This window comes from Pseudopodoces humilis, chromosome 9 (assembly GCF_049639895.1).
Source record: "Pseudopodoces humilis isolate 2021_Gansu_Grassland_sample_001 chromosome 9, ASM4963989v1, whole genome shotgun sequence".
NCBI classification, from domain to species: Eukaryota; Metazoa; Chordata; class Aves; order Passeriformes; family Paridae; genus Pseudopodoces; species Pseudopodoces humilis.
The window spans coordinates 33,606,187-33,631,195 of NC_142208.1; the positions used below are offsets into that span (position 1 = coordinate 33,606,187).

Sequence of the window (25,009 nt, forward strand, 5' to 3'; positions counted from 1 at the left end):
TGGATCCCTGGCAGTGCCCAAGGCCAGGCTGGACATTGGGGCTGGAGCAGCTGGGACAGGGGAAGGTGTCCCTGCCATGGACATGTCGTGTTGTACTAGACAACCTTTAAGGTCCCCATATGACCTTTAAGGTCCCTTCCAACCCAAATCTTCCTGTGATTCCATCATCCTATTTACTTTCTCCTCTAAAAACCAGAAATCCCAGCACAAAAAATAAGGGTCATAAATTTCTTATCTCCTAAGGCTCTGAAAATTAAGAACTTTTGAGATTTATCAGGTATCACATTCCACATCCCACACACATACATGTTTTTTTTTTCATTGTATCAGAAGAGTTAACACTAGGAATTAGAAACTGCATAAGTGGGGAAAGAGTCCATTACTTCCAGGAGGGAAAAATTCCATGGCAATTTTTGCTATCTATATGAAAATACCTTTTATTTCCCTCATTTATCACACTCTGACATTCTGCATTAGTGCTAAAAGGTGTATTTACAGTATCAGATCTTTGGGCTGATATTATTCCTCTACTATCTATAAAACACAAAAAGGGAGAAGCTGGGAAATCTATAAGACATAAAGTCACTCAGGGAATCTTACCATGGAAACTGGAACTCAATCCAACAAATGCAATTACAAAATATATACATTTAAGATAATTACAACCTGCCACAAGTGCTTTAAATTGTAGACAATGCTTTTAAATCTATAAATATTTCCTCATTTTCTTTTGGCTTCAGTTTAGAAGAGAACACAAAGTGCAATGTTTTTTGCAAACACCTCCAAGACCAAACGATATTTCATGTGCAGGACGTGAAAAGCATAAACATTTAATTCTTATGGTTTTGCAGGTTCCTGGGGGCAGCAAATTCAGCTGTGCTTTGCCTGCTCTTAGATGAGAAGGATGTATCCCTGTGGCAGCTTATAATGAGCACCAAATAAGAGAACAGAGCCTTTTGCAGTTGTTTTTTTATTTTGTTTAATGGCTTAGCAAAGACTCCCAAGCCCTTAACAAATTGGCTGAGCCAGTCCAATAATGCAGGAAACTAAAGAACTTCCAAGTTTGTCCCCAAGTTTATTTTAAAGTGATTATTTGAAAGCAGAATGATCAGATTTTTGCTTTCTTGCTTACTGTACAGAGAGATGCAAGATTCCTCTGTCAGGAAGACACAATAGCTAAATTTGTTCTCTTTTTTTTTAAATTTTTGTCCTCTTTTTTTAACTCCGATAGCAAAATGCAATTGCTGCTTGGAGATAGGCATACTTTTCCACCCTCTCCTTTTCCTGCTCCCCACTTTGGCATATTATAAATCTATGAAAGATACACACATATATTATAATTTATATATATATATATAGTGTATAATATTATAGATAATTACAGATATTATAATATTAATAGTTTTATTTGTGAGTTTATATTAATATCTATATTTATATTTATTCTAAAAATTGTAATTTATATATTTTTTTAAAACCTTCTGCTCCACATGATGTGGCAGAACCCATGGCAGATGAGGTCCTGAAGCAATTTTCCTGCTCCTTCCCTGGCTTCCTTACAGGAATCATGGAATGGTTTCAGTTGGAAAGAACCTTTAAAGATGATCCAGTCCAATCCCCCTGCAATGAGCAGGAAAACCTTCCAGCAGCTGGCAGAAAACCCCACCACGGAGCTCATGGGAGGCAGATAAAATAGGAGCACTTGGGAACGACCCTAATTTGGGAAACTTCTCTTCATATGCTAAAACCACTTTCAATTAATATGAAAAATCTCAGTATTTCTGTGTGCTGCCTCTGCCCATTGGGTTGTTTGGCAGCATCTGCTGAATGTCCTGTCAATCTCTGCATTTCTGTTTAAATTCCCAGCTCCTTGCTCACTATTGGTGTCCCAGGACCCCTGTCCAGAGTTAAAAATCCAAGCAACCAACGCTCAAGAAAGAGGAAACCGAGAAGTTCATTGTGCCAGACCAAAATCAATAAAATTACACAGCTCCAGCTCCCCGTTTCCTGCTTTCCATGCAGGAATACAAAGCTAATGACTGCTCCTGGAAAGGGAAAACATGCTTACAACTTAGCTACATCCTCTCTGTGATCTATTCCTGATTTACATTTTTTTTAAAAAATCAAAGGATAACCAGGCTAAAACATGTTCAAAATGTCATAACACCAAGCAGCAAATATTTCAGGAGCAGATCAAAAATAACTGGTTTGATGTTTGAAAGAAATCTGCACCTTGTCAGGCTGAGTTATGTTGTGAATTTATTCAGTATCAATAAAAAGTCATGCATAAAACCTGAATTCAACCTTTACACTATATTTTCATTATCAAGCACTGAGGTTACACTAAAATATATTTAAGTGCATTTAACCAGCTAAAAAGGAATTAGCAGAAAATTTTCAGCTTTATACTTTAAAAAACAAAGTGAAATAAATTCTTTCTTTTTAATTAAATCTAAGCAGTGTAAATAGGGCAGCCTTGGTTTTTACAGCAGCTCCCCAGTTATCCTCTGAACTATATAGATTAAAAACCGGTCCAAATCAGTATTCCCTTTTCAGGACAAACGTTGCAACAACAACAACAACAACAAATTTTTGAAAGATTTTCAGAAACAAGCTGAGAGAAAACAAATGTGAGTGAATTGTGGGAAGGGAAGTGATGCTGCCAACACTTTGGAAGAGCCGATGGGGAGCGAGCTCCGGGATCCTCCGGCTCAGGATGTGGGCTGGGAGAGGGATGAGAGCTGGAACACGAAGCAGCCAGGGGAGGCATGGGAGCCTTTCCTGAATCTTTGCAGCAGGGTGGGTACAAAGCAGCCCAGAGCAGCCCCTGGTGTGTATTTATTGCCCTTCCCCGAGTGCCTGGTGACCTGCGGGGAGCCTGATCCGCATCTGGGGAGGGGATGCCTTGGGTTCAGAGACCACAACATGAGGGAAGGAAGGAAAATTCAACAGTGTACGGTTTTGACTGGATGGAAATGACTGCACCAAAGTGTGAACTCGATTTTGTAGTAAGAACAAGCAATAAAAACAATAATAAAGTAACGTGTGCGTTTAGCCAGCGCTCATTTACTGTGGTGCGTCCCAAACGCACCATCTCTGCCAAGGGCCACTTCCACAGATCTATCCAACACCCCAAACCTGCTCATCCAGGTACTGATGGGACTCCACGGAGTGCAGGATTCCCCATGCAGCCCAGCAGGATCTGCAGCAGGATTGCAGCTTGGAAGCAGGTCAAGAGCAGCAGAGCTGTTGAATCCCAGCCTGATGGAAGGGTGTGTTTGCTATCCCATCCCATTCCCTAAACCGGATGGAAAGGCTGAACCCTGCCTGTCCTCTGACACCCTGAGGGGGTGGCCAGGAAGTTGATTAATTGCACCAATACAGATTTGAGTTTTTGAAAGACCTGGAAATATAAAAATCTTTTTAATAGCGGGAGGAGAAAAAAAAAAGGCAAAGCAAAAAATTTCATGAAGAGTCTGGTTAAAAAATGGGATAAAAAAAATGAATCCTCCTCTGTATTTCCTTTCCTTATTGTATTCACAGAATCACAGCTTGGGTTGGGTAGAAAAGGACCTTAAATCCCATCCAGTGCCACCCCTTGCCATGGCAGGGACACCTTCCACTATCCCAGGTTGCTCCAAGCCCCATCCAGGCTGGCCTTGACCATTTCCAGGGATGTTGCCCCAAGAGCTTAAAGTGGAAATACTTTGTAAATTTCTGGGGGAGGGTCTGGGTGGCCCTGTATTCAGAAAAGGCAACTGGACACCCCAGAGCCTTAGAGATTTGAGCAGCTCATTGCAGCTCCTGCCCATGGCAGCTTTTACTGTCACCTCTGCACCAAGATACTGTGTTAGAGAGATATTTAACACCTAAAAATTTCAATCCCGGGTTCAGACATTTTTTCCCTGCCTCAAAACTGGCCCAGGAATGAAACAAACCTGGAATTGGCTCCAAGTAAAGCCACAGTCATTACCCAGTATTTACACTGCACGTATGAATCACAACTGTTCGCTGTGCTATCAAACAGATGGGAGCAGAAAGCACCTCTTGGTTGGAATCCATTATGTGCTGCTTAAACAATGCTTGGTGCAAGGCTGTGTAAAGAAAACAAACATGCCTGGGCTGGAGAAAATTGTCACAAAACACAACTTAATAGTGCTGGCAGGCAGGAAGCAATTGCACTGGGGCTGGGTTGCCTCAGTTATGGAACAGAGCTCGCTGCAGACAGTCCTTTGCAATTTGGGTAATTACAATGGGAGTGAGCAGCTGTTGGTATTTGCCAATTTGAAATGTACGTGGACTTCTTTGAGGACCGTGCAGTGCAAATTTAATGGATCCCATTTGGGTTGTTCCTGTCTGGAAGAGTAAAATTCCTCCTCTTTGTCAGGACACTGAGGGCTGTGACCTCCTTTTACCAGAAGTTTGATTACAGCATCACATTTTCCCCATGTGCTGAAAAAGCCAAGGTCAAGCGTGGACCGTGTCAAAGGCTTCATCAGCTTGTTACCCAGTGTAATTATATTTTCTTCACCTTGCTCCCTTTGTCCCACCATGCTTCCTGAGGGTATTCCCAGCTAATAGCTCTGCATTTTCCCACCCACACATCCACTGTTTTATAACAGAGCTGGAGCTGAGCAGCCAACCTGACCCTCCTCGGAAAACATCTCCCCTTCCACACACGGAATTATTGCAGCCATCACTTGTGGGGAGCCCAGAACGTGCTGTGCCCTGTGGGGGAGGAGAATTATGATGATAATTACTACTGAATTTCCAAGGACAAGAAATGGCCTGTCCTCTAGGTCCTATCTGCTCAGGTTCCTCTCAGTGGGAGCTGCCTGGGCAGGGCAGAAGCAGAGGAGCTGCAGGTGTCACACAGGGATTGTGACACAAGGGGTGTGTGTCTGCTGGGGGAGCAGAGAGCAGAATGGGATTTCAGGGATAATACAAAATAAAATCCATTCTGAACCATAAGAGTCATTATCTGAGCCACTCCTTACACCCCTCAGTGCCACCTGCAGCAGTGCCAGGACAGAGGTTTCCCCCCATCCACCTGGAAGGGTTACAAAGCCAGGGAAAATCAAACCCAAAACCCCATCCCAAAGGTTCAGCAAACTGCCACGGAGAGAAATAATGAGGAATTCAGTAGGAATTGTGTCCACTGAGACACAAGCAGAGGTGGCCACCCATTTCCCTGAGCTGGAAGTCAACTCAGAGAGCTTCAAGAAAGCCCATAAATTATCCTATCACTGAAAGAGGATTTCAGATGCTTTTTGTTTCCTGTCAATACAAATCTGGCTGGGCTCAGTGAGTTCTATTGAATGCACATGTATCTCCTTCAAGCCACATTTCATGCTCTCCAAACATCTCTCTCTAAATTAAATCCTTTCATATTCCTTGAAAAGCTCAGTTCTTAATTAGGAAAGAGCTCTGATTTTCCATTTTCATTAATTCATTCGATTTCAAGATTTTGAAGCCAAAGTAATTTCAACTAAGTGAAACTTACTGAAAGGCAAAAAGATACAATCAGTTTCAGACAATGAGAAAATTAAGAATTTTTTTTCAATGCAAGGGTTGGTCTAAATGTCCTGGCTAAACTGAATTCTCAACAATGCTACAATCTCCAGAGAAGCAATGATAGATGTTTTGCCTCTCTGAATGAACTCAGAGGGTTGGCTAGATTAATGCTTGAATCACTTAATTTATTTGGCTTAATTTATATGCTGTTCTTCACTTTCAGAGCCTCCCTCTCCCCCCTATCACACAGTTCCACTGCACCAGGCCTGTGCCAAGATCTCTGAGCTCAGGCTTTGCTCTCCCTAAACATCTTCCCCTATTCTGTGGCTCTGATTAAATCTTCTGTGCTAATTTGTTATTGCAGTCGCCGATCTGCTTCTGGATTCCAGTTCCCTTCTGCATCCCAAAGACTGGAATGCAGAGCAGGACTGAGGACTCAGGGTCTGATTTCCACTCTCTCAACCCACAATTTGCCTCTGATGATCTTTTGAAGATGACAAATGAGTTATACAAGGGCAGATAAAATATTAATATTTTTTAAACTAATGGAAAGGGCGATTTCACCCCACTCTTGGGCTACTCAAGATAACTTGACAAACTTCCCAAAGCCATACTTCCAAGACACATGAATCATTTTTATATCCTGGAATGTGCCCTAAGAGAAAGAAGGATCTGAAGATTTCCTAGTAAAGTAAATTATCCTGAAACCTGGGGCAGCATCTCACATTTTTCTGCTTAATTAGAAAGAGACTTTGCCCAGAGACACCCCACCTATACAGTGACATTCTTGGAGAAAACAAATGGCACAAAGCAGTGTGGAAAGCACAGTAAATTTATCTCAGAAAGCTCATCCTAGAACAAAAACACATGTGGTGTTCTGACTGATACCCCCAGGTTTAAAGTATTAATGACCATTATATTTCTTGCCACAAAGGCGAAAACACAGATAAAAATGCTGTTACCATTAATATCCACACAAAACGCCCTGTATACAAAAATATCTATTTGTGATAAAATATATTTTAAGATGTCTAAATTGGTTATAGAGTCCATTAGGCATCTAATTACTCTTGAAGATAATTTAAGTATTTTCAATTGCAATCTGAGCTTATAGAAAATATGTTTCTTTTCACATTACCCATCTGTTCAATAAGAATAAGCTATAAAAAAATATTTCTAGAACAACTTCTTCTATGACATATTAGATAAGCCTGTGGCTCTCAAAAAATAACCCCTGGATCAAGGTTATATAAATTGATATTAAAGCTCAGCAAAGATCTGCTTTACAGTAAATCATCAAGAAATAGGACAGCCTTTCTCCATCGAAGGGCACGAGGTAAATAACTGAAGAGGAGGTAAAAACAGATAATCAATTATTTCAGTTGGTTTCAGGGTTACTGCTGAAATTTTCAGCCCCTCAGAGAAAACCCAAAAATCAATAGAGCACAGAATTTTGAGATAACAAAGAAAGAAACATCTCAAAGGCATTTGCAACATGCGATAAAAGCATAAAGGAAAGTCTGCTCTCACCTTCAGAGTGCAAATGAACAGGAATGTTCCTGAGTCTGCTCTGAACTCAATGCACAGGGATGGCAAAGAGGGAAAAATCCTGCAGAAGGCTCAGGAAACATCTCCATTTCCCACCCTCAGCCCCATGGAGCAGAGCATCACAAAAAGAACGAGCAGGAACAGGACTCTGCAGCTCAGCAGATGCTGGAGTCCAGTGTCCATGGGGACTGAGGGAAAATGGACTTGTCAGGAGCTTGGGAATAATGGGAGACAGCAGCAGTGGCCCTGCAGCTGAGATCTGGAGCAAGTAGGGCTATAAGCTAAAAATTTTATTTAAATTGTTCTTTATGGCATCAGATCTCCTCCCAAGATCTTTCTGTGCCAAACCTGGGCTGCCAGAGCATCCCATCCTGAGAGAGAACTCTCTCCTCACCCTCCTGGGCAGCTCTCAGCTAACAGACCCTTCAGTCCTGTATTTACACTGTTTCCCCCTCTTTTCACTCCATGATTTCTATAATCCTACTCTACTTTTGCTTCCATCCCCAAAACCAGAAGCTAATGACTTGGCACAGGTAGGAGAGAACTGCAGCACAACACAAAATTTAACAAGACCTTCCAGAGCCACAGCTTCCACCCTAAACCAAACCTCTTCAAGCATTTAATATCCCAATCTCCATGGCATCCCGATCCACTTCTCTGATTTCAGTGTCCACCCTTGAATTAAAAACTAAATTTAACAGAACAAAAGGCTGAACTTCTGCTAAGGAATTTTCTTTCTCTTCACCCAGCTGAGAAAGGAGATCATGTTTTAGCTGTCTAGGTCTTATTTAGTCCGATTCCAAGTTGGACACAGCAAATAATTACAAGAGAAAGAAAAGCTGTGGGGCACCCATTTTTCACCCTCAGCAGGGAAATTTCAGGTATTTAAAAATCTGGAAAAATACGAATCTTATCCCTTGTAAGGCAGAGATGGGAAAGTTCACAGAGGAGGTTTCATGAAGCGGAAAGAACTGTCTCCACTTTGCGCCCAATCACAGAAAATGTGACTTATGGGACCTCAGAGGTTCCTGCCCCGTGTCAGGATCAACTACACTGCTCTCATTAGCAGCTCTTTCTCTGGCTTTGCTGAAACTCCAGTGCACTCAGAGACCTTTAATCCTCCCTTCCTCATGATACGCATGTAAATACATCCTTTTCTCATTATCTTTATTACCGAGCTCTTCCTCGCTGCCTTGTAAGGCCATTCTTCTTGTCCCTGCTAGACAGGAGCACATCCAACAGTGACACACACACACTAATTACTGCCTCTAATTTCCCTGCAGTCATTTCCACTTCCATTTCCACTTCCATTTCCACCCCACAGGATCCATCAGGGCCCTGCTCAGCCTCCTCCTCTCCACACTGACAGTCCCAGGTCCTTGCTGCTCACCACAGCCATGCTTTCCCCATTCCTGGCTCTCCTTCCCGTGTTCTCCCGGCTGAGTTCTCTCTCTCATTTATTTTAATGACTGTTTTCCTTCCCAGGAATTATTCAAGGAGGAGCTATTGTGAAACATCTCCAGTCCCTGGGGCTGAGTCTGCTGTGAGATCCAACACCTCGTGTCCGATCCTCAGCCTCCCACCCGCACTCCTGAGTCCTCCAGCCCCCATGTTATCCACCACTGAACCTTGGAATGGTTTAGGTTGGAAAAGACCCTTATGGAAAAGACTTCTCAGACCGTGGACTCCAGCCCTTAATCCAACACTTCCAAGGCCACCACTGACCCATGTCCCCAAGTGCCACATCCACACAGCTTTTAAATCCCTTCTGGGATGGTGACTCCTCCACTTCCCAAGGAATGAACAAGTCTCATCCCACTGATGCTCCTGAGCCATTTAACATTGCTTTTTGTTTTTCCAGACAGCAAGAAGTCCAACTTTTCACTGACATATGCACCTAAACTACTGAATTACCACTGCTTTACAAAAAAAAATTCTTAATGCTGTGCTTCTTACATATTTAAATTACATTCAACTGCACGAGTGTATAAAACTTTGCTGTTATGAATAACACATTGTTGACATATTGCACCAGACTGGTGGTTTTTATACTGCCAAGCCATATATTTTAGCAGAATACAAAGAGAAAGGCTCTTGGAAAGGTTCAGGAGTGTCCCTGTAAGTAGGAAGTGGTTCCCAGAGAAGGGTGCCATTGCTGTATCCCAAAATATCAGCGAACACGGCGTGCCCAGAGCAGGGCACTGAAGCACAGGAGCCAGGCAGAGCCTTCTGGAAGGTCTAAAAGTATAACCAGCATTTCTGGAAATTCTCCTTCAGGCTCATCAACATATAAATAGAGCAGGGCTCTGCAGGGGCTCCCCCCACTGCGCTGATTTCCCGAGGTGATGAGGGAAGGAGCCTTTTAGGGCCATATCCCAGCCTAAATGAGAAGTCTTGATCACCAGAAAAATTTCAGAGAGGAACTTGGACAGCTCCTCAAGGGGCACAATAAAACAACATTTGAGGATTGAATAAATTGGTTACACTTAGAGAAAGAATTAGGAAGAGCAGAGGTACCCTGTGCTCGCTCATCCCAAGGGAATCCTGAGCTGAGAGATGCTGCATTATTCCCCTCAGACAACAAACCCTTGTTTTTATATGGAGGATGTTTTTAAATAAACCTAAATTTCATTATGCATTTGATAAAGGAGTTATAGCAGATGAACCCCCCCCAAACAACTCCATCAAATTGCACTTTGCAAATCAAAATTCACAGATAAGAACACCTTGAGCAAGCAAACTTTCCCTGAGGCTAAATACAAGTTATTTCCTCTCCCTGCATCAAGGCTGTGACGGTGACATTGCATCAATAAACGAGCTCCCTAAAATTGAAGGAGCAAATTCGTGCATTCCAAGGGATGCAGAGGAATGATTTTGTGGGATAGGCAAAGACAGCAATAAATTGCTACGACTTTATTTTATGCTGAGTAAATTTTGCACTAGCTCAGGTGCCAGCCAGCACACCAAAATGACAGAGCACGAAAACAACTTCACTGTGGTTCATCAGGAACTTTCAAAACTCTCATTGCTCTGGCAAGGAATTATTTATTTATAATATAAAAATATAGAAAGCAAAACCTTAAAATGACACGGTGGCTGCTGAAACAAACCAAGCACATATTGATATTTCCAAATAATTTGGCTTGAGTGTGATGGCCAGGGTCAGAATTCAAACTGAGCTTAAGGAATATACCTTGGTAAGACACAGCTTTGTGTTACCAGGGTTGTATTGATTTTCCTTTCAATGAGAAAGATAAAGATTTTGCTGGAAAAACAAGCCAACGTTGCCTTCGAAGCCTTCAAACACAGACTCTTTGTCTAAATTGTTTAGTAAATAAGGCTGTGAAGAATTTTCAAATGCTTTTTTTTTTTTTTTTTTGCACAGAAATATCAAAGTCTCCTTTTGTTACCTGCCTCAAAGTAATTGAATTATAGGAAATACTGTACACAATAATGGGGAGCTCTACAAAACACTGATTTCACCCACATCATCCAAAAATATCTGCAGCAGCTGATCCTCCTGCAATTTGAAGCTGTGCAGTGATGGCACAGATAATATCCACACTTGGAATAACCTTTCTTTCTTTTACATTATGCTTTTTTTATTCCCCCTCAATGCCTTATCCTAAAATTAGAACAACTCCATCTCCATATATGAAGTTTATGGCATTGGTGAGTCCATCACAAGGACACACTGATAAACCCTCTGCTCCTAAATGAAATTCCTCCCTAATAACCTGTCCTAGAAAAGCAGAGCTCTGATAAGAGTTTCACTCCATGCTGTGCATCCTCCCTCTCCACTGCTTGATTTTATGATTTGATTTCAGTGCCAGATCTTGCTGTAGCCTTACTCAGCTGCTTTTCCTCACAGAGTTTTGCAAAAAAAAAACAAACAATTCAAAACTTGGCTTGAGAGCTGAATCCTGAGATAAGGTTGGAAACAGAGCAGCTGTATAGGTACAGATAGAGATCTCAATATATATAGATTTTTATATATGCACATATATTGATATATATATATATAGATGGATATGCCCACAGGAAAATTCAGCAGTGTGGTTCTTCCTCCAAAAGAAATTACTCAAATCCAGCTGTCATTGCCTCCATCTCACACAGATTTAGGAAAACTGCTAAATACTAATTCCCTGAAGGCTCTGAAATTAGATCTTATTTCGATTCTACAAGTCACAATTTCTTTTTAAATTAGTTAACAGAAGATGTATGGAAGGGGGGTAATATTAATAAATGCAATTTTAAAAATAAATTGGTGCTTGGTGATTAAATTGCATGGTTGAAAGAAGTAAAAAATATAAAAGAGAGGTACACAATAGACCAAAATATTAATAATCAAAATATTTCTTGAATTCAAGTGTTTTCATGTCCCTGTTGATCTCCATCAAAGAAAGGTGATTGTCTAAACTGGCCTGAGTTATAGGCTCATCATACCCTATAAAAATCTCAGTTAACGTTCTTCACAATATTTACAAGATGTTTTCAAACTGCCTCCAAGTTTGCAAGTGACAATCCTCATGCTCAGCACTGCCACCACTCCTCCTCTTTCATTCCTTGAGACCCAAAATCTTGAAAATATCTGTTCCCTTGTTCAAACAACACATACGGGATTTTTCCACACATGCAACATATCCCTCTTTCCCCCAGAACAGCGAATTCCTGGCTCCTAAAGGTTGCACAGCCAGAGCAGGAACACAAATAACACTTTTAGTTTGAAAAGGCCATTATAAAAATCAAATTGATGCCCCATTGTCTGGGTTAAAACTTTATTCCCATGTTATAGATGGGAAGGCACAGGACAATAAAAGGGGAGGTGTTTGCACAAAGCAAATAATTCAGGTTTCCATCTTAAAAATCCCAGCAGTTTCTGCCCATATCCCAAATCTGCCCCTGTGACGAGTGATGTTCCCAGGCTCCTGACTCTGAGTCTCCCTGGAGCTGCATTTTCCTTTCTTTTCTCCCTCCTCTGGGGTTCCTGGGAAAGATCCTCTCTGCTCTGGAGGTCTCCCACAGATCACATTTTAAATCAATCCAGCCCTTTCTTCCCTTTAGAATCAAAACCCCGTAGCAGTTGGCAATTCCACACTGAGCTTCATAAGGAAAAAGGGAGTCAAATATTTTGAAATATCTTTTTGTTTCAATTGAAGCCTTTTACAAGCAGAAATTAAGTAATAAATAGAAACTCAATAAAGCATGAAATGTAGTGCTTTATGTTTAACTGTGGGCATTGAAATTGATTTTAGTTTCTCTCTGCAGGATGTGCTTTGGGGCTTTGGTTGGGGTTTTTACAGATGCCACTCACTCGTTCACAGGGATTTACACACCTCAATAGCTCCTCCATGAAAAACATGACATCTCTTGGCAATAAAAGGTTAAAATTCACTTTACCCTTTGACTATAACTGAAATACTTTTGCAAGCTAATGATTGTAACAGGCTGCTCTGTTCCTGAATAAACATTCTAGGGATTTCCTGAGGTGTTGTTTTGTTTTGTCATTTCTTCTTATTTTTTTTCCTATCTTTTTAATTGAGGGAAAAGAATTTGGAGGGCACAGCCAGCTTAGATGGTATTTCAGTCAGAAATGTGTATATGTTGTCTTTCTATACACTTTTCAAACTGAAAAAAATTACATTTACACAGCTTCTGGATATTCATTTTATAGGAAAAAAAAAAAAATCTTTAAAGCTTCTCCAACTCATCTCTTTCTGCCAGCTTTCCTGGCCAATTCTTTCTTAGTAATGCCAGTAAATGCCAAAAAAAGTCTGGTTTCAACAACGTTTCTGTCTGTTGAAACCAGGAGAGAGGCAGTTTCTGTTGGATACACTGAATTTAGGGATCCCACTCTTTCTCCTGGAGGGAGTGGGAAATGCTAACACGGGAATAGGCTTGGAGTTGCTTTGAGGACAAAATTCCTCTTGTTGACTTTTCCTGCGGCAGATCCACGTCCAGAACCTCCTCTGCAAGATAGGTTCAGCCCCTGCCAGGGCAAGGGCCCTTTTTTGGGGCAGGGAGGCTCTTGGCTGTCCCAGTTCTCACATCTCAGAGCTTTTGTCTCCCTGCCCCTCGCCAGCAGCGCTCCTGTCCCAGGACAGGCTGTACCTCACAGGGGAACATCGAGGCAGAGAGGAAGGAGTGGGTGAAGTTAAAATAAATAATGGAAGACACCAGAGTGGGATTGCTCCAGGATTGCTGCCTGGAGGAGCCTGCCATGCCCAGCACTCCCAGGGACGAAGCGTGCCAGAAAATAACATCCACCAAAAAAAATCAACAAAAATTTGGCATCTCAGAGAAGATCTGACCCTCCCATCCTCAGGCAGCAGCTTTGGCTAAAAATCTTTGCTCCTGTGCTCACTGAGGTGGTCTCAGGTAATAAAATTCTTCTAAATGTTAAAATTATTTATAGGTTTCATTTTAACGCAGAACACAAAATGCTGCCACCTCAGAAGGAGGCAGAGTTGTGGCTGCCCCATTCCTAGAAGAGCTCAAGGCCAGGTTGGAGCAACCTGGGATAGTGGAAGATGTCCCTGCCCACGGCAGGGGGTGGAATGAGATGAGATTTAAGATCCCTTCCAACCCAAACCATTCTGGGTTTCCAGGAATCACTCCAGACAACGATGGCTGGCTGGGAAGGGCTTGGCAGGTTCACCCCAAAAAGGCCATTTTTTATGCAGGGAATGCTCCTCAAAGGATGTGGTCAGTGGAGAGAGAAGGAACAAACAAGGAGATGAACCCTGCCAGGGACCCACCCTGGTGGAGGAGAGGGCCAGCAGAGGAAAGAGGAACAAGGTCAGGCAGCAGAAGCCAAATAAAGTTGATCTGAAGACAGGCAAGGGCAGAGGAACGAGGGCAGGACTGAGGAGCTCCTCATTTCCTGAGCGTGACAACACATTCACATCATGGGCAGAGCATGAAAGGGCAGGGACAGAGCTCCAAATGGATCCAGCTGGAGCTGGACACATCCCAGGGTGAAACAGGAGGGACAGGACCCCTGTGGCAGAGCCCCCACGAGTGTGACACCACTGCTGTGTCACTGAGAGCAGCAGGGTCACCTGCAGGGTTATGGGGACACTGGCCACAAACACCCCCAGCACATCCTTGATCAAACCCCAGAAAACCCTGCAGGCTCTGGCAGCAGCCCCACCACACACACAATATTCAGTGGAAAAGCTTCTCAGGACCATTTCACCCCCTGCCTCTCCAAGCTTTGTCACCCCTCCATCTCTGGGAGGCTGGAAATTGCAATATTCAGCTCCAAAAGCTCCATTTTGCTTTAGAACTGTGTCCTTGAGGAAAGGCACCACACAAGTGGGACACACGATTTCCACGAGATGAAAATGGAACACAAACTTTTTGCTGCAGTATCAAAATGGTACAGATAATTTTTACCTCATCTACACAGGCTTTTTGAAAGCAGCTGGCAGAGCTTTTTGGCAGTCATTTTATTTCCAGAAAAATACCAACACCTTGAAAGCCTTTTATTGTCAAGATATTCCTGCTGCATTTTAAAAAGCCTTATTATCAATCCTAATTATTTTTTTATCAGGCTTTAAACTGCATATAACCTCTATGACTCCTCATTACAATTCTGAAAAATGAGAAATATTCCTATAGAAGAGGCAAATCAACTGGGGTTTGAGTAAATCATATTGAAATAGAATTATAATTCAACAACAAAGGCACTGGGCTTGTTAGCTGTAGGACTCAGTGGATTGACCAGCTCAATTTACTTCTTCACCCCTAAAATACACACTGAGAACAACTCAATTTACTGTGGCTTTCTGAAATAAGGGTCTTCATCACAAAATATGTCAGCAGCTCATGGTTTCCCCCACTCAGAGGACTTCAGTCCTTGGAAAAGCCCCAAGTTTTGCTGCTGTTACAAATGCACAGAGGATCCTTGCAGGAGCTGCATGCTCCAGGTACCAGGGGTGTTTGGTGGCAGAGAGCCTACTCTAGCCTAGGGTTCAGTCTGACCCAAGGCACCCACAACAGGAATTAAGAACAAGGGAGATTCTCCTCCTGCATGTAAAAAAAAATAAAAATAAAAATGATCACATGCTCAGAGCTGGAAAGCAAAGCATTCTTTTAATCCAACACTGAAATTCATACCTTACACTCGCAAGATCTGTTGCAAGAGACGTGAAATAGCCAAGTATAAGCTAAATTAATTCAATATGAAAATGCCTCAGTACAAGCACTTTACAAACCCAGCATAAGGCAGGAACTTAGGTTTAGGTTTTAATACCACATTAAAGGGTCGCTAACATGAACTGCATCATCAAAATCCAAATATTTTCCCCCCATTTTATTGCAGAAAGCACAATCTGTTTGTTTGTAGGGCTTTTTTTTTTTTTTTTTGGAAATGCCAGCCTGAAAACTCCAAGAGGATTGCTTCAACCCCATCAAGCTTTTGAAGGCTTGCTGGAGCTCGGATCTGAGACACTACCTCATAGCTGGTCCCAAGCAAACCCTCTGCAGAGCCCCTGGCCACGAGGGCTGGTACAGGGAGGCAGAGCTCCCCACCATTATATCACTGGTGATGTCCCCTGGCCAAGTATGACAGAATTCCTCCAGCAGCTCAGTGTGATACCAGCTCATGAGTGGGAATTTCACCCTATGGAAGGCTGCAACCCCCCATGGAGAGCTGGAGGTGTCTGCTGGATCACTCATACAAATCTCTCCATTTTCTGCTCATTAAAACATCGAGCACTTCCAACAATACCTGAGCACGGAGGCTTTGCAAACTTAACACGCTGTATCACTTCAGCTAAAAATGAAATGGACTCTTTTCTGGGATGACTCCCAGTTGCTTAACACTTCCCAGTATGCCCAAGCGACTTCAGGCAGGAAATGAATCCTCGTGTATCTAGCTGGAACCAGGGCACTGATTCAGTGCAGACAGAGAAAAGAATTTTCCCCACTCAATCACCAACACCAAGTTTTTATTGGTGGTCCCAGCTCCAGGAATTCCTCAGCCCCGGAGCTGCTGCGTGAGCTCCAGCAAGTCCCTGGAACCAGGACACACCTACCAACATTGCTAAAAAATGCCATGAATTAAATTATCAGATGGATCAACTGGTTAAAAGAGGTTGGATGGGAGCAAGGGAACACGTTTTCCTCCTCTTGGACGAGGTGAGGTGAGAGGGGTGGCTTTGAGCTGCTTTGGCTCACCGGGACACAGAAATTCCCTGACTGCCAGAGGAGGTGCCACGCTCCCTTCCCTGATTGTGTCCATGCAAAACTTAGGCTGCTTCCAAATTAAACAAACACAGAAGAGTTATTAACTAATAGAGCATATTTGCACTAATTACTCCTCAGAGAGGCCCTACAAGGCAGGAGTATGGGTACAAGGAAAAGCAAAAGAACTATCAGATTGTTTACCAGGCTATTAAATTAATGACTTCCAGGTTATTAATTAAAGGCTCAAGGAGAGGATCTCCCAGGGAAGGTTGTGGAGGATTAGTGCTGTTCCTCTGCCTGTGCCAAGCTGCATTCCCAGCTGATGACACAGCTTGTGCAGAGAGCACAGCTCTGCCTCTCGTAGTCGATGCTCATGAGTCATAAAAAATATGGAAAGCACTATAAATTCTGGTTATGCCTCCTCTCTCTCAAGATATGTAAAACAACCATGTAAAAGAGCTATGAAAGCTGTCCTCTCAGCCTTCAAAGCCTTGTTTAAGCAGCACTGTATGATTCCCCTTAATACAATTGTCTGGAAGTCTAAACTTTGGTAATTATTTCGAATGAAAAGGAACAGCAGGAGGCTCAGTTGAAGGGAATATAAACAATTATCACTTGCACGAAGGCTATGCCAGTTATGAAACGAACTTGAATGGGTTTGCTCTTGAAAACACTGAGCTCTAAATTAATTATCTGACAGAGAGAGCCCCTCAGCTGTGTATCAAACCCTGTGGGAGTCTCACAAGAGGTGCAGCAAAGAGGGGAAATGGGAGCCAGCACAGAGACCTGTCCTGGCAGGGTGGGCAGACCCTGGCACAGGTGCCCAGAGCAGCTGGGGCTGCCCCTGGATCCCTGGAAATGCCAGGTTGGACACTGGGGCATTGGGAGAGTGGAAGGTGTCACTGCCCATGGCAGGGGAAGGAACAAGACAAACTTTAAGGCTCCTTCCAGCCCAAACCATTCCAGGATTCTGTGCGTCTCTGATTTCTACTGATGGCCCAAGAAGTTCCTAATAAAACTGAAACTGGTGTGGAGACCAAAACTCTGGAGAATACCCTGGCTATGACTGCCTTTGCCCCTTCTGCCAGTTTGCAGATCCCAATGTGTTCTTGAATCTCCAGCATTATTACAGTGGGTTTTAAACAAATTTAAAGTTATTTCCTCTCCCTGCCAATGATATTTTATCTCAATGGCAAAAAAATCCCCATTTAAGTAGGTGTTGAACTAGGGCCTTACAGTGAAGGCATAAAAAAATGCAAAAAGGTGAAAAACATCAGCATAACACCCAATAGATGTGATAAATCTGGAGAATGATAAAAATAACCAACTGTCAGAGCTGATGATACTTTTATAGATAGTGGAGAATTTCACACTGAGATTCACATTATCAGTGCCCAGAATTCCACACAAGTAATCAAGATTCTGATGTTTGCTCCTGAGCACAAGCCATGGCACAATACTTGGGAATGGGGCAGGCAGGGATGCAAAAGCTGCTTCTCCAGGAGCAAAGAGAGATGCAGTGCATGCTAAGCAGCAGGAAATGGTAATCCTCTGCCACTTCACATGCACAATCTTAGAGCTGTGACAAGTGTACACTTGAAAACCAGAAGAAATATGGTCTAAATATATATTTTATAGCTGGCTTTCATCTTTATCTTCACATTTCATTGCTAGAGTTTATATTCAAAGCACAACATAACACCAAGAAAGAAAAAAAGAGTGCTGCTACAAGAAAAGGAACTTTGCCTTCTCATCTTTCTTTCTCCCTTTTTTTTTTTAAAACCCTTCTTTAAGATTTCAATTTGCAAGCCTGATTTATTCCAGCCTGGGCAAAGGAAGGAAACGGATTCACATGAGCTCAGAATCTGGCCTTGAAAACTTCAGCTTGGCAAAGCAGAGTTACTGTTCCCTGAATCCACTGCCCCCTCCCCAAAGGGGAGCAGAATTTCTGATTTATTTGGATTTAGAAGTCACTGGGGTGTTGGAGTGAGAGCTGGAAATGTCCTGCAGGTATTGCCACCTTCTCTGCCCACCATGGGCACCTCTCTTTTCCTCTGCTTGTCTGTAGCTCCAACACAACCCCAATCTCTTGGGGTGTGGGAAACCATTCTGTGCAAGGCGGGGGAGAGGTGGATTTTCCAATCTATTTTTATATATTGAGGTCAGTGACAGTATTTTAAGAGTCCTGTGAGGCTCACAGTGAGCCAGGTGGATTAAGGGTCTAACCCAGTGACAGGCAGATTATGTGCAGCTACTTTCCCATAGTTAATTATTTTAAAGAAGTCACACAGCAAAATTTGCTCATTGATTTACACATCCCCCAAATTTAACATCAAAAATCAAATTCCCTGTTTGAAATTCCATCATTTGAAAGCAACCTGGGCTGGCAACTTGCAAACTCAAATCAAGTTCAAGCATCTCAGGGCTTTCCAGCTTCTCATATGGTTTTTTAGGAACCACACTCAGCTCCAGGCTGCAGGTCCTCAAATACCTGCCCAGGTTCAGCTGCATTCCCATTTATTTTTATGAATAGCAGCTGTATCCTGGCTGGAGCAGGTTTATATTGCACCTGGACAGGCACAGAGATCAGGAAAACATCAGGATGTTTTCTTTACAGAAGATCCATATGCATCAAAATGCGCACAGTATCCCCCAGAAAGGAAAGCTGCACCTAACTTGCTCATGTCCTTTTAGAAAATTGAGAGGGTTAAATCTTTCAAAGTGTTTGGTCCTGATTCTCTTGGAGTCCTTGCAGGTGCCAGCACTGGCATTCCAGGCCCTACACAGACAAGGGCAGAGAAAACCCCACACCTGAGTGAGTGACTGGTGCCACAGCCTGAGCTCTCTGTGTTTACCTGCACAGCTGATCACATCAAACCCTCACAAAATACTTTCCATTTCTCAAGAATTCCTGCATTTTACAATCTGGAACCAAACTCTGGGTTCAAAGGCAGCTCCACTAATCTGTGTCCCTCTGGGAACACGAGTATCAGCCCAGGGTGATGCCACACTGGGATCCCCCCAGCATTCCAGCTTTCCCATGCCTGCCCTGCCAGGCAGCTTTTCCCCACTGTGATGAGCTTTAAAGCACAGAAATGGAGCCAAAATCCCCTTAATGCCCATGTGAAACATTTCCTGCCTGGCTCTTGTCTCCCCAAGAGGAGGGATGTGCTGCAGGCTCCAGAATAACACCACTGATATTACCTGACCCAGAGCTCCTGTGCTGCAGGGATCTGGCACACACCAAGCCCTCTGTGTCCCTAACAGGGTGTGAGGATAAAAGCTGAAGCCAAACAGATGGTCCTCGAAAAAATCTTCCCTAAAGTGTTCTGTGTACTAAAACATCACTTACCCAAACTCTCATCAAACTTGGCTTGATTTGTGAATCGCGAGCCAAGTTTGGAACAAAAATATTCAGCTGGAAATATGTGGTGGGGGGGGAAGGAGGCTTTCTGCTGCACTTAAATAATATAAAATGAAACTATTTCGTTCAAACCTTGGAAATGTTGAACAAAAATAGAACCCAACCCTCGTGTGTTTAAAGCAAGCACTGAGGTGGGGGGTGGTAATCAACACAGAACACAAAGTGCTGAGCACATGAAAAAAGAGAAGTGGAAGGACAACTGGAGCTCTAATGTATAATGACCTATCAACACATGCTGTAATGCACACAGAATTTCAGGGAAGGAGGAAATCACATCTGCAGGGAATATGAGCAGCTATTGTTTGAAGCACAGGGTGATGTTGCACAACCCTTCCAGGGCCCGATCCCGCTGCCACACGACCACAAAGGCAGCGTTTTCTCCTCAGCAGCCCTGAGCACCAACAGCTGGACACTCCAAATAGCAGCCACTAATTTTAGCATCCTGGACTGGCAATTATTTGAATTTTAAATTTTTAAAATTTACTATTTACTGAATATTATATCCAGTTAATAAAAGCACTTAACTAAGTGCCAGTAAGACATTCCCACTGAAAATGATACATAAAAAAAAAAAAAAAGATGCCAGGAGAAATGTTAAAAACCCTGAGTAAATGAACAGCATCACCTCAAAAACATTGAGGTATTTCCATAGTAGCTTCTCTTGAGTATCTAAATTTTATTTTTCAAATGTTCTTCTCTATCTGCTGATAGGACAAAGGGGAAAGGCCCCAGGTTGTGCTCAGGATATTAGGAAAAAGTTTTTCACAGAAAGAATGGATAAGAATTGGATCAGGCTTCCCCAGGGCAGTGTTGGAGTCTCCATCCCTGGAAGTTTTAAAGAAATGGATGTGGCACTCAGTGCTGTGGTTTAATTGAAAAGGTAGTGCCCAAAGGTTGGACTCAATGACCTGGGGGGTATTTTCCAGCCTAAAGGATTCCAGGATTCTATAAAAAGTGTTTGCAACAGCATGGGCATCTTTTAAACAGGAAAAAAGCAACAACATTTCTGAAATGATGCCACCATGAAATCCTGGCCTTGGTTTCATAGAGCTCTGATTTGAGCTGGGGAAAGTGAAGAGAAAAATTGATCTGCCCAGTAAATGATCAGTTCTCTCCAGACACAAAACACTTAATCTACACTTAAGAAACCCCTAATTCTTTAAATATAATTTAATTACGTGTCTGAATTTAAAATTGGGGTTTGCCTCTCACTAATTTAAGCTTTCATAGGAAGCACCTAAATCACGAGATGTCCTTGAAAAAGCACATCCCAAGTGTATGAAAGGAAAATCTGGTTAGAGGTAAGCAATTTTTCTTTTGTTTTTTTTTTCTTTTCCTCAGTAAATGGAATTTTCTCGCTGCTGCTGAGCAGTTCTGTGTGTCTGTGCCATTAGACAGTGTGAATTATCTCACATTTTTTGCACGGTGTAGTTGGCTCTCAACGAGAAAGTCATTAGCTTAATAATCATTCCTGACAGATTCCAAGCGAGAGATTCCAACAGATACTGCAGCGACTCCTGGGGTAAATAAAAGGACAGTTTTATCTCCAAGATGGGAGAGAAGGCTGCACTAAATGATGAGTGTGCTTTCCCAGGGACTAATTGTTAAGCAGGAGTATTTACAGTTAAAGGATTGGGGAATGGGGCCATCATTGCCAGGCAATTATCTGTACACAAATAACTTTAATCCCTTGGCATTTTTATAGCCACTCCATTATTTATTTTACCATATATCCTATTGCAATACCATTCCCCTCTTACAAGTACATACTTTTTTGACTTCATATACGATTAAAATAAAACAGAGGAACACTTTGAAATGAGCTGAAGAACAATAGATCCCATTTAGCCATCAAATACAGCAGTATTTAACTTTTGTGCTTTTGATCAATATTTATGTGACAAGCTATTCATTACTCTTCTCCTCCTCCACTGAAGCTGTTGTTCCTCCCACAGCCTGATGTGCACTTTTGTGTATTTAATTTATAAGTTTCCATGGAAAAGAAGTATTCAAAGGAAAAAAGAAAAAAGAAAAACTGCTGATACAGCACGTGGATCTTTCTACCAAGCCACAAATCTTTTCTAGTGTTCATCTTAAACTGAAAGTAATTCTGGGAAACAAATTAACGATATAAATCACATTATCATTATTCACAGAAAGATACTCGGTTGTAACTCTCTCAGAGAGCTCCAGTGAGTAGCTAAAAGGCCTCTCTCTATATGGAGAATGCCTGTTTCTAATTAAATGATCTAAAAATAGAGTTGCACATACATCTAGGACCAAGCCATCTGTGTTATCTCTCCAAGATAAGCCATTCTACACCCACCCCGATATCCCTTTCATCACTGCACAAATTCAGGACTGGGCCCAGTCCTTCTTTCCTATTTAGGATGGGACAGAGGAAAAGAAGGGAAAAATTTTAATCCAGACAAGTTTTTTTTGAAAGTCAGAGCCCTTGTTTGGAAGTATCTTTTCACACCTACTTGTGTCAATCAGCAACGTGATCCAAAGCCATGTCCTGCAAGCAGTGGCAGTAGTCAAGCTGGATTTCTCCATGGAACACTTTCCCAATCCAGCAAGGAAAGCTGTTTCTAATTGGCTCTCTGAGATTTCTGCATTGTTTTTGTGGGTTTTGCTTGGGGTTTTTTCCTTCCTCTTTTTTTTTAATTTTTTAACTCTTTAAAACATCACTTTTTCCCCTCCTCACTGAGATAATTGAAATAATGACATAAGAAGTGAGCTGGAATCAAACTGGACCTGAGTTAAAAGGTTGGGCAAGAGATTCCCATGACAAGTTTGGTGATAGTAAACAACAAACTGTCTTCATACTTCAAGAAGGAGACAAAACCCAGCCTTTTTTTCCTAAAAGCATCTTGTCTGAGGGGAAAAAAGGAGGAACACTTATCAGGGCCTGTCAGGAGGGGGAAACAATCTCAGAGCCAGTGACAGATCCTTCCCCTGTTAGGCAAAGAGAAAGCAGAGTGTGAAGGGAGAGTCATCCCTCACTCCCAACACAGCACAGGGATGGAATTTGGGGGTCTCCCATGGGATAATTAAGTCCAGATAAAGCCTCAGGCTGCAGCCAGCACAGCAATTATTTACACTGGTCCCTAAATTTCTTGCTGTCAGACTGTATTTACTCAAACAAACCTGTTTGTTGTGCTTACCCCCCCTCAGTTTTGGTTTTGCTGTTGCATGATAGAATCTCTAGGAAAGAAATTTTTATTATTTCACTTTAAACTTTGATTTCTGCCATCAGGAAGAAGAATGCATCTCTGCAGGAAAAAGGTATTTATTTCAACCAAAAACCTTGTCCATTTCTTAAATTAAATAAGCAACAATTTTAGATACGTGGCAACAACAATATAAAAAACACTCTTATAATCTGTAGGATGAAAGAGCATTGAATTCTCCTTACAGCCTTTAAATTGTTACACATCTCAGAATAAAAAAATAGGCAAAATGAAGACTAACCTTGGAATAAATGCCATTCACTGGTCTCCACTGTTCTCCATTCAAATGGAAAGGAATTGTTATCTCATATTCTTTGGACTGGTCCTTTGACATCTGCAGCCTCGGGGACTCCACTTTGCTGTCCACATTCTCACCTAAGGACAGGGAGAAGCACTCCAGGTTAGCTGGGAAGAGCATCTGACAGGCTGATCCTTGTTATTTAAGGGACTTGGCAGCAGACTTGAAAAGGAAATAATTCAGGAAAATGATTAAACATTAAACTCGTAATGTCAGTGTCGAAACCTACACAAATTTCAGAGAACCTGTGAAACCAGAGGGGCTCAGGGGGAAGAGTTGGAGGGGGATTAGATGGTGGCAGCAGGAGACAAAAACTACACATTAAGAGCAGAGATATCAGGATGCAAGGATGTCATCATGAGGGATGCACAGTCTCATTAGTTGGGGAAAAAAAAGTCTGGAAGAGAAAGAGAATATAAACTCTCATTGAAATAACATTCTACTCCTACACAGGCAAATGACTTCAATTCATACCACCAGGTCAAAAAGCTGTTTGCATGCAGCATTTATCAAGTGTTTTTCCTCTCCCTAAACATATTAATGGCATTGTGCCTGTCAAGGCAGAGCCCTAAAATCAACATCACAGGACAAAACTGAGAATAAATCAAAGAGAAGACAGGGATGGCTTCCAGGTGCCACAGGGTAGTCAAAGCTCTGGTGGGGCTTGCCACATTCTCTGTGCTCACCTAATGCTCTCAGAGGATAAAGAGTCATATTCTGAGCAGAATTACCCCCATTTAGTTACTGTTAGAATTAGTTTAAAAACATATGTGCTGTCATTGTGGCCAAGCCAATGTGAGCAGGAATAAAGTCTGGTATTTTTCAACACCCTTTTAAAAATACAACACTTTACCTAAAACACACACACACACACAAAAAATCAAAACCAAACCAAACCCTCACAAGATAAAAAGATAAAATAAATCAGGGAGAGGGAAGTTGTTGGTTATACAGAGTTCTCACACCCTTTAATGCAGCCCAAGTGACAGAGGGCTGGCAGGACTCAGTGTCAGCCCTTAGAAGAAATGATCCAAACCTGGCTCCAGATTTGGTTCTCCCCCGGAGCGGCACATGAGACACCATCTCATCAGCCTGGGAGGGTCTAGACAGAACCTCCAGCCCTTTATTCTCATTATCAGGCAGGAAGCTCCCTCCTCAGAACAGGAATTTATGAAGCATATCTCAGCAAAAGGAGAAAAGTTTGGCTCCAGCCCTGCTCTCCTTTCTCCTTGGCTCACTAGAGCAACCTCAACCACACAAATTAAATGACTCAGGCCCTTCTATTACTTTGTAGGATTTGCATTCTGAAAGTACCATGAGATCTGAGTTTTCAGAACCCCTTGGAGGATCCTTATCCTCCCGTGGATGCATTGTCTGCACGGTTTCCACACAGTCTGACACCGTGGAGCTGCCACAGTGACATCAGGAAACATCAAAGTCTCTCTGATGCTCCTCCATGATCCTGATCCTCCCTTCCTGATCATTCTCCAAAGCATGAGCTTCACAGCATTACCCAAAACAGCAGAAAAAAGGGAGGGGATCAGCATTTGTGCACAGATGTGTTATTCACTGGACAGCTTGGTCTGGAAGTGCAGCAGCTATAAAAATATAATGGGAAAAAGGGAGAAAAATCCACACAAAATGTGGTTCAGTTTTGCCACTCCTACTTCTCTTCCATCCCAGTGAAGCGATGCTCGTGGTGCGTAACAAAGCAAGGTTACAATGAGCAAATTTAATCTTCCACATGTGCTCATTTATCTGCTGAAAACGCTCATTGTGCAGAAGTGTTGATAGTCTGGA

General features: G+C 42.4%; 1 protein-coding gene across 1 annotated transcript in view; it reads right to left on the reverse strand.

Annotated features, from left to right (window-relative positions):
* Positions 1-25,009, reverse strand: part of ADAM12 (ADAM metallopeptidase domain 12) — a 169,929-nt gene that overhangs the window by 130,122 nt on the left and 14,798 nt on the right. The window contains exon 2 of the mRNA XM_005528869.3: positions 23,153-23,286. Within this exon, the coding sequence (XP_005528926.2) occupies positions 23,153-23,286 (134 nt within the window). The remainder of the gene's footprint in view (positions 1-23,152; positions 23,287-25,009) is intronic.